This window comes from Eulemur rufifrons, chromosome 6 (assembly GCF_041146395.1).
Source record: "Eulemur rufifrons isolate Redbay chromosome 6, OSU_ERuf_1, whole genome shotgun sequence".
Taxonomy (NCBI): Eukaryota; Metazoa; Chordata; class Mammalia; order Primates; family Lemuridae; genus Eulemur; species Eulemur rufifrons.
This window is the reverse complement of record NC_090988.1, coordinates 21763590-21774245: the sequence shown is the minus strand read 5'-3', so window position 1 is coordinate 21774245 and position 10656 is coordinate 21763590. Positions and strand designations below refer to the sequence as shown.

At 44.4% G+C, this 10656-nt stretch overlaps 1 protein-coding gene across 15 annotated transcripts in view; it reads left to right on the top strand.

Annotated features, from left to right (window-relative positions):
• The first annotated feature begins 368 nt into the window (after window positions 1-368).
• NCAM1 (neural cell adhesion molecule 1) overlaps window positions 369-10656 on the top strand; it is a 293055-nt gene continuing 282767 nt past the window's right edge. For 14 of the 15 annotated variants that reach the window (XM_069468926.1, XM_069468923.1, XM_069468922.1 and 11 more), the window contains exon 1: window positions 369-612. In XM_069468926.1, the coding sequence (XP_069325027.1) occupies window positions 561-612 (52 nt within the window). In that variant the 5' untranslated portion in view covers window positions 369-560. The remainder of the gene's footprint in view (window positions 613-10656) is intronic. The other variant, XM_069468925.1, reaches the window with a different exon arrangement.

Sequence of the window (10656 nt, the reverse complement as noted above, 5' to 3'; positions counted from 1 at the left end):
TATTTACTAATTATTAAAATATCCAAACTCCTAATTAAGGAACTCCTGCTAGATGGCAGGAGCGACTGCGAAGGCGTGGGGAGAAGTGTGAAAAGAAGAAACCCTAGCTCTGCCTGGGAGTCTGCGTGTGAGAGAGCCCGGCTCCCCCGGCAGCTCCAGGCCGCGTTTTGCAGGCGGCCGCATCTGCCTCCCCTGTCTCTCTTACCTCCTTGATGTTCGGCACTATTTGTGGCCGGCGTGGTGGAAGGACACAGTGAGGTTCTCACCCCCGCCCCTCCGCCCCCCGCTCCCATCCCCAGTTCCATCAAAGCGAACCCGGGCCAGCGCAAGGATCTCCGAGTTGCGAGTGTGCTGAGGCTGGTACTGTCACTCATTCTCCGATCAGCGCGTGAACGCAGCTCAGCAGCCGCTGGCAGGAAACAATTCTGCAAAAATAATCATACTCTGCCTGGCAATTGTCTGCCCCTAGGTCTGCTGCTCTGCCGCCGTCCACACTCGCTGCAAGGGGGGGGCACAGAATTTACCGCGGCAAGAACATCCCTCCCGGCCAGCAGATTACAATGCTGCAAACTAAGGATCTCATCTGGACTTTGTTTTTCCTGGGAACTGCAGGTACATTTTATTTTTTTAATTCTCAGTCTGATTTGCTAATTACCCCCTTCCCACTACTCCTCCCGGCAGAGCACTGTTAATTTGGGTGGTTTTACGTGGAATGCTAAGGCTGGTCATCTTCGGTGAGCTGGGAAAGGAGCGCGTCGCCCTTGCTGCCCAGCCGGACCCCGCGCCCTTCCCGGCTGCGCTGCACCCGGGCTGTCTCCCCGCGCCGCGAGCGCCCGGCGCCCCACCGGCGCGCCCGCCCTCCCAACTCTGTGTGCCCGCGGCGGTGGGAGCGGAGCCGGCCAGCTCCCCGGGACCCTGCGGCCGCGCTGGTGATGGGCAGCGCTCCTTCCCCCAGGGCGGGCGGCAGGGCGGAGGATGTCGCGGCTCGGGTGGTGCCGCCGCACAGGCTCAGATTCCTCGGGGAAGGGTCATGTCAGCCCCGGCTCCGGAATAGTGAACAATAAGGGCAGGGCAGCCACCCACGATCGTTATTTCCCCGGGTCTAATAAAGTGGGGCTTGCTGCTTTCGCCCTCACCCTCCGCCACAAGCCGAATAACGGTTTGCAAAATGGGCAGAATCGCAAGGCTGTGTGGCCGTTGTTGCACCCCTGTCGATATGACGTTAGTTTTTCGTTTGCCAAATTGCTGGGGAGTTGCGAAGCCTACCCTCAGCCCGGTGCACGGAGGGATGGGAGGGTCGAGCGCCGCGTTTTGACAGGAGGAAGTGCGGAGGGGCGGAGGGCGAGGAGGGCGTGATCGGGGCTGCCTGGTGTGTGCGCGCGTGTGTGCGCGTGTGCCTTTGCACGCACGGCGAGCCCAGTGTGCACGGTGCGAGGGAAGAATGGCAGGTAGCCGCCCGAAACACCTCGCCCCAGGCCCCTTTCTTTGAGCGAGGTTCCTCATCCTGGCAAAGTGCGAACAATAGGGAGCCGGGTGGAAGACAGTAGTGATGCTGCCGCGGGTGGCTGGGCTGCGCCGCCGCCCAGAGAACCTCGGCAGCCGGGAGGGAGGTGCATTTCATTTTGGCTATTTCCATCTCGGCCTCCCTGGAAGATTATTCTGTGCGTGCCCACCCTCCCCTCCAGCTGCTCCCCCCACCCCCGCCCAAGGATTTGCGCTTGCCGCTGGCGGACGGGAGGGGAAGAAGAAAAGAAGCAGGGGCCGCAGAGAGCTGGGTGGGTTGGGCGGACATTCTGGGCGAGGGGCGTGTGCCGGGAAGCGCCCGAAGGGAGTCGGGCGGAGAGGCTGTGTGTCGCGGTCGCCGATGCCGGGTGCCCGGTGTACCTGCCCTGGACGGCCGAGCCTGGGTGGGGGAACTCGCGGGGCGGGCCAGGGGCACCCAGAGCACCCCCTCCGCGGGCGGCACGAGAGCAGCGCTCGGCCGCCACCTCCAGCCAACTCGGGTCCCTCCCATGGCGACCAATCAGAGCGAGGCTGGCTGGGCGGGAAGCCGTGAGAGGCTTTTATTGCTGCGCGGGTGGCGGCCCAGGGATGCCAGGACCGTCTCCCGGTGTTCCAGCCTAGCGGTCTCGCTCACCCCCGCCGGGAGAAACCCCGCCCTGCGGCCGGTCCCGCGCCTGCCCCGCAGTTGCCGAGGAAATAAAATGGAGACTAGGTGGTCACCGGGAGGTGTCCTGATCCGGCCCGCCCGTGCTTGCCCACTCTTGCCGCTTTCACGCTGACTTGGAGCATCCCACCGCCCCTTCCAGCACACACCCTCGCAGCCAGAGCGTGTCGCTTGGGAGGGCGCCGTGGCAGGGCGCACCAACGCGCGTGCGCTGACCGGCCGGCCGCGGGCCGGGGGGCGATGCGGGGGCGGGGCCTTGGCGGAGGGCGGCTCTGGGGACCAAGCCTCGTCCGTCAGGCGCTGGGTCTCCGCCGCCACCTGGCCAGGGCCTCCCCGGCCATACCTTTTTCCTTCGTGCCCGTGGGTCTCCGTGGAGGTGCTTGTCCGCATGGGGGTGTGTGTGTTTTTGAGACCTCCCCTCTGGGTTGATAGAGTGACAAGGGACACTGGATCTTTGGGGAAGATCGCCTGGTCGTTCTTACCATCATCCTGGTGGGTGTAACCCTGTGTTTGGAGCCTGTGGGAGTTGCAGGCGAGTGCACGCCCAGGAAATCCCACATTGAGATGTTTCTGGATGCCCAGGCAAGGGTGGCATTCTGACCAGCGTTCCCTGGAATGAAAGCGTTCTCTTTCCTGGCCCCGATACCTTGAAGGTGGGAAGAAGGCAGAACACGAAACACATAAAAGGTTACTTAACAAAAGAAAGAAGTTGAATGGTTTTCCAAAGAGAAATAATTTTCCTTTATTGTTTCTATCATAGTTAAAAAAATAGAATTCAAGTCAGAGTCAGGAAGAAAATAAAAACAATATAACACACATAAATAAGTGTGTGTGTGTGTGTGTGTATATATGGCTTCAAATGTAGCATCTCCAGGGGCAATGATAATTCAGGCTCTGTGCTCCACTCTACACATACGACAATTTAGATACAAGGCACTCTAACATTAATATATGAAATGAATCAGGTCGGCTGCCCTTCTCTCGTTTTGATGTCTTCGGGTCTTTAGGAACACGATGAAAGATTATGGAATTGCATAGTAAATTTGAGCTTATTCTAGAAGCAGTTTCGGATGTTGTACGCAAAAATTGTTTGCTTGAACGATCTGGAATAGTTAAGTCACGTTTACCTCGTAATTTTACAGTCTTCTGCCAGTTTAACTCGGAAGAGTCAAGGAATGGATAGGACTAGGTTTCTAACAAGATAACACCAGATTAAGAACAAAGAGCACCTTTGCAATCTTCCATAACATACATACAAGTAAAGCATATGTTAATATAATATCCCTAGCTAAACGAATGAAGATGCGTTTCAGCAAAGTTTGATGTGAGCACAATTATGGCGAACTACATATATTTCTTTGTCGATTTTCATTTTAAGATTGGATTTGTGTCTTTCTGAACAAAATGTAACCAAATGTAATACAGCCATATTTAAGAACGTGGAAACCTGTGATAACTCTGTCCAAACCCTCAAAAGATTATTTTCTTTTAATAAATATTAGCATAATTTAAAATATTAAAACTGAGAATTTATTTAAAATTGGAGAGTTAAAAACAAAAAGAGAATATAATCCAGACATTGTGCAAGTGTGGCCTGTCATTTATTTAAGTTTTTGAGTAGCTATTCTCACTACAGAGGTCCTAAAGATCTACTACCAACCTGGCTAAATTTTCATTAGTCTTGCATTATTTTTTAGAGTTAATTCTTCATGAAGCTCCCTCTTTCTTATCCCAAATTATTGATCTTGATGACTTTTTTCCAGATACTTTTACCCAAGATCTTTTCTCTGTTTTTAAAATAATATTGGAATAACAGAAAGTAGCAGGACACATCTGTGTTCAGCAAAGGAGGTTCCACTAAGTCTTCCTATGCTAATTTGGTTAAACTAAGAATTTGTTAATTTAACTGGTGAGTGGTTTCTTGTGCTTAATAGTTCAAGAATTAAGGTAGTAATTGCCCCCCAAAAATCCCACAAAAACTAAAAAAATATGGTGTGGGTGTGTTATTTGTAAGAGATGTGGGTGTTTATTCAAGGTAGGAATAAGAGGGAGAAATTAGTCACATAAAACCCCAAATTCACAAAGTTTTTGCATAGTGCTTCGTACATTCATCATTAATTGAATTCCTCAGATAGGTAATACGTAATTTGATGTAAGTAACTTACATCTGTATTTTTCTGTCACAGGGAACAATGTCTTAATTGCCTCTTAAAATAAATAGCACCGTTTTGTCATTCAAAAGCTAATCTTCAGACATGACAGATGTTTTTGTTCGCTATAGAACTCAGTTTCTCAAATTATAGACAGCGTTTTGTAAACTTTACACTGCCTGAAATATGGACTTCGGAATTTCTGATGCAACCACTTAATTTTTCAAGGTGAAGAAGCTTCTATTTAGTATTAGTCTGATGAATTCCCCATATTTGCGTCTTCAGTGTTGAAGAACTGTGGCTGCTCTCCAGACTGAAAGTGGCTTCAATACTACTGGCAGGCCTCCAAAGACATTTTACAGACAGTCCTTTCAGACTTAGTGTAAAATAAGTGATTGACTACCTGTTGCTAAAGAACGGTTTGAACTTTCCCTGATGAGCTTGGGTTTGTGGTGATGGAGAGCAGAACCAATTGGCAGGCAGGGGAAAGAAAGGACCGCACCTGCCCCCGTCAGTCTGCGGGAACAGTCTGTTGCCTGGGAGGAGACAAAGACATTCTTAAAAGGCTCTCCTGTAATATTTAGGTATTGAGTTTTAGAGCACACAAATGTTTTATGGCATCAAGATACATATTTTAACGTAAATTCCATAATGGATCATTCTTCAGTTTATCAATCTAAACAAATGTATAGGCCAGAAATGTCTGGAACTTTAAAAGAAATGGCAGCAAATTACAAAGAGCATTTTAATAATCTTAAAAGTGGGTTGCAAATTAAATTGGAAACAGTCATTTGGCCATATAAAATAATGGTCATTTGAGCTTTGAACAAAAAAGACAAGGTTAAGATTCCTTTGGTTAAAAAGAAAGAATTCAGAGTAAAATTCAGAAAAAGGATTTTATATGTTTCTTAATATACTCAATGAATCTCTGAGCAGCATTGTAAGAGATGGCCTCTTAGGAAGGGGGAAATGCCCAAGGACCTCTCTGAATCCTAATGATTAGATTTCTATGGGCTTCAGCGTTTTAATATTAAAAAACATTGTAGTGAAACCATTTGCAATAAAACGGGTAGATACGCTGACTACTGTAGGGCAATAGAATACAGAAGTCAGTCTGAAGGTCATAGTCATGTCACCTCTAGCCCTTTTTGTTATTAACTCTTGCTGCCAAACCTTAAAACCATTTGCTGATGTAAAGGGATGTAAATTATTTGGCGTTGGCAGTGGTGCCATTATGCCCTTTCATTTCATGTTGTTGAAATACTGTCTCTTAGCTGCAGATGCTCATTAGTAGCACTGCTTTTTGATGTTGGTCTGGGTGCCAAATGGCGGCCTTTCAGGCAATTTCAATACATTACACTTAAAATGCTCTTAGGCCATGGTTACGCGCAGCCAATGAGTTAACTGCTTTTCAGTTAGGTTGATACACTTTTCCCTTCCTGCGATATTAATTTGGCTTCTATGAAAGTGGAAACATAAAGGATTGCAATAAAAAGAATAAGCCATTTGGTCTATCTTGTGTTATATATGTTTTTGGAAAACAGATTTTAATAAACCTGTCATGCATTCTTTTTCTCTCAAATATATGTAATGCTTTCTTGAATTTTAAGATTACATGGCTGATATGATTTAAAAGGCTTCTACGTACCTACATTCCACTATATACTCTCACTGAGTACTTTTTGATTTGTAGCTGCAAACACTGGCAGCATGGGAGCTTTTGCTTTCTATTTTGTGTCATTCCTGAGATAATGTGTAAAATGCCTTGTGTTGTATATTAATCTCTTCCTTTGGTATCCGATTACCTCATCATTTAGGAATATTCGTAATAATGTCACACTGAGATTGTGTTACGTTAGGTATTCTTTTAAATAGTTGATCAAATATGTTTATTGAGTGCCAGCTTTTTATCCTCAGCTCTGTGGGGAATTACAAAGGAGTGAGATGACATAATTTCTGCTGTCAAGGAACCCTGGGAGTAGTAAAGCATGGAGATTAAGAGATAGACAACCCTAGGGTGAAACCCCAGCCATATCTTTTACTAGCTGCCTGATCCTGGACAAGTTACTTCTCCACGTTTCAATTCCTCTTCTGTGAAACAGCAATGTTAGCAATGCTTACGTGTTAGACTTGTGAATATTTTAGAGATCATAGGACTTCAGTGCATGTAATCTGTGTTTATTAATAAGGAAGGATGATTTAGAAAAAATAATTATTCATACATGGTACTCTCTTTTTAGAAGGGTTTAAAAAAGGATGAGAACATGACTTCTTCAATGATGACAATTAGACTTAAAAAATTGATTGCTAAATATGCCTGCACTGCCATGTTGGTTGTGAATACTTTAGAGAGAAAAGTGGTCTGATTATAAGGTTGAAAGCCATTAGCTCAAGGGTGGATCTAGTTATCATGGAGCCTGAAAGATATACAATTTTGAAAGACCCCTTTGAAGAAAATACAAAACTTTCTGGCTTTTGTAAGATGTAGGAAACACATGACCATGAGAACACATTGCCAGGTTGCTATTCCGCAGAACCTTGGAAGAATCCCATGCATTGAGGAACCGTAAAAAAGTCCAGCCCTGCTTTAGCAACTATGCTTTCGTCTGCTTGAACCCACTCGTTTGAGAATATGAGCTAATTGTTCCAGTTTGTTAAACATGCACCTCATGATGGTGGCTTGTGTACTACTTTGAAGATGAGAATCTTACTGAAATCAAAGTTATTTTTGAAAAGAAGTTTTTTTCACCTTTATTTTACAGAAAACATTAAGTGAGATCCGCACTGATTTGATATTTCTCACTGATGATATTTTTGTAAATTACTAACTCGAATAAAATAAAGCAATTGCTATTATTCAAATGAGTCAGACATAAGTGCCCGATTGGCAGGGCAGGAAGTAGTTTTGCCAACTAAATGCATACGATATTGGAGAAGAGACTAAAGATTTTGTTTTAGCTATCCAAAAGGAGATAAACTGGATACATAATACCAATAATTATATCTTAATCATCACTCTCTGGTTACCAAACACTTCCATATGCATTATATCATTTAATCTTCACATCATTTATTCAGTAAATATTTATCAAGGACTTTCTCTGTGCAGGGTGCTGGGAATACAGGGGTGAATGAAATGTTATCCTTCCTGTTTTCATGGAGCTTCCAGCCTAATGCTGCAGAGGAAGACAGACATTAAAAAAGTAAAACATATTCACATATTTATAATGACATATACAGATAAAAAGCTAAGGAAAAAACAGAGTATGAGAGACTGTCGGGGGGGATTTGGTGGTTGAGGAGGTGAGGATGTAACATTTAAACAACTCTGTGACATGGGAAGAACAGATGGTATTCTCATTTTAGGGCATGATTGATTGCTTAATTCAACAAATGTTGAATTACAACAAACATTCCTGAATTCCTTAATTCAACAAACCTTCCTAAAGTCTCGAGAAGGTCAAATAGCTACAAGAATTGTGCCCCGTTTCAGATTATAAAGTCCAGGAAGAAACGCCTCTGCCTCGAGAGTTTACCACCTAGGGGGAAGCGAGACATACAATACTTACAAATAGAGGCATGAATTTAATGCTATTGGACCACAAGGAAGGAAGGAATTAATTCTACTTGATACTCCCTTGAGCTGGGCTTGGGGGATGAGTTTGCCTTCACTAGGTGGAACAGGACAAGGGGTGATTCAGGCAGAGCAAACACCTGGAACAGTGGTTGAGACACAAATACAGTTCTGTTTGAGGGGCAGTGTGGGGGTGTTTGAGAAGGAGTAGTCAGAGATTAGGAGGAAAAAATGTTCTGTAAGGCCAGATTGTGTTCGGTTTTGAAATGAAAACTGAGACTGAGAAAGGTTAAGTGACTTACGCAGGTGGAGCTGGGACCATAACTTACACCAGTTGGCTGCATTTCATCCTTTCCTAAAGCAAGGATAATTTGAATATATATAGCATTGGAATACATGCCAAGCAAATGTGCGTTCCTGCGGCTTCTGGACTGACAGAGTCTGACCGCAGTGAGCAGCAATATTGGGAGCTGTGAGGTCCGACCAATGAACTGACCTTCTGCAAGTTGTGGCCCTTCTGAGCCTGTTTCCTCTTCTGTAAAATGGGGTTAATGACACCTCCCTTAAGGGTTTCAGTGGCTTAAATAAAATCACATATGTAAAGTAGTTACTCAATATGTGCTTTTAAAAAGTTTATCTTGAATGGAGATTTTATTTGAAATGTTTATTAAAAAGAAGTCTGGTACTATAAATATGATGGGCGAAGTTCTGGGCTAGAGGCTGGTGGGGGGGGCACAAAATAAATGAAAGAAGACTGTGCTGTATTGGCCCTGCAGAAGCTTGTAGGTTGTTGAGGAGAAGACACTTAGTTCAAACCATTAAGAAATCATGGAACATACTAAACATACTGCAGGAATAAGTGCCCAAGGGAAGGAGGCAGGCAATAACTGTGCAAATTGCTTAGAAAGGTAGAAATCATCTTGGTTGATTTTAGTGTCTGAAAAAAAGTGTGGAAAAACTAGTACTTGATGTGGCCTCCACGGACCTAAGGATAAATAGGGAGGGGAGGGCCTGCTCCCCTGCAAGGGGAGATGGGTCTGGCCAAGGAATTGCTATTGAAGAGCAAGCAGTTAAAGGCTGGATCTGGGGGCAGGTCATATCAAAGTCTTAAATGCTAGACAGAGGAGAGGGGTGTTGCTGGAGATGTTAGAAACATCATTTTAAAAAGTGATTCAGAGGATAGTCAGCAGTAGCAGCTATCCTGTGAACATGTGCTGTGCCAGGCTCGGTGTTGGATGCTAGCTGTGAATTAGCAGAGAAATAAGTAGGAGTAAATTGGTAGAGATGATTGCAGCACTTAAAGGGAATTTTGGTTTTATATAGCACACACTATAGTGGCTGGACAAAGTAAAGGGTTAGGGAAAGGATTTTTGTTGTTGCATGAAACATCAGTCAGATGACAGAGAACGCAGAGGCTGGGAGCAGAGGAGCCAGGTAAACTGGCTCTGAGACCGGGGAAGTCCAGTGAAAGTGTATTGCTTAATTAATAGGAAGGTTCATATGTAGAGAAAGGTTACTGTTGGGCTTAGATTCCAAGGTCTGGGTTCAAGTATTGACTCTGCTACTAACTAGCCAAGTGAATGTATGTAAGTTACTTAACCTCTTTTAACTGTAATTTCCTCATTTAAATATACGAACAAAATAAGATCATGTATGTGAAATGGGTTGCAAATGAAAATAGTTCACAATCATAACTTTTTATTAGTAGACATGTAGCTGAAAAATTTTATACAATTTAAATTTTATGTACTGCCAGAGGGGCTTATTAGATTAAAGAAACCCAACTGTGATATATTTTATAAAGCAGATAATTTTGGAAAGATATACTTGTAATGACTTTCTATACGGATAAAAAGGGCATAGCTGAGTTGTTAGAAATGACAAATCAACCAGCAACGAACGCTCTTAGATGGTAGATCCCAAATGGTAGATGACTGAGAGAGAGAAAGATTTTTAAAAGTCACAAACCTGAGGCAATGAAAAAAAAACATGGTACTGTCAATATGATGGGGAAATTAAGAGACACCTTAGGTTTCAGAAAAAGTTTGGGCATCCCACTACCTTAATCTGTGGGTCAGTATTTTGCAAACTGTGGGTGGTGAAATCTATTTAGTTGGTCTCTATACACATTAAAAAGGAAAGAAGGAAGAAAAGTAAAAGGAGGGAGGAATGAAATGGAATAGAAAAGAGAGTGTGTTTTATATCATAAGGGTAAGTACTACTTTGAGGAACTTTTGTTTCAGTGTGAGAGTGTGTGTGTGTGTGTGTGTGTGTGTATGTGTGTAATATGTAACCCAGTTGTGATGGAAAACATCATGGCTCCGTTCAAAAGAGTTTGAAAGCTACTGTCATAGAAGGAAGAATGCAGGACTGGAGAGAGGGTGAAGCAGTCTAGTGGAGAGGGAGTACATTAGAAGGACTTAATGGGTTGTGAGGGAGGGGAAGAATTGACAGCAATAGTACTTACTGAGCATCTAAGTAGCCTGTTAGCTGTAGGGTGTGAAAAAAACAAAACAAAACTCTAAGTATGATACCCTTTTTTGAAACAGCATCTCCCAATGTTGCCTAAGCTGGGCTTAAACTCCCAGGCTCCCACCTCAGCCTCCAGGGTAGCTGAGACTACAGACACACACCCTTGCTTCCTAAATATTAATATAATACCTTGACCTCCGAGAGCTTACTGTCTATTTGGGAATGAAAAGATAACTGGGAATACTAGGTGGTATCTACAGCCAAAATGTGTGGTGCCTAAAATTTTAGCGGCA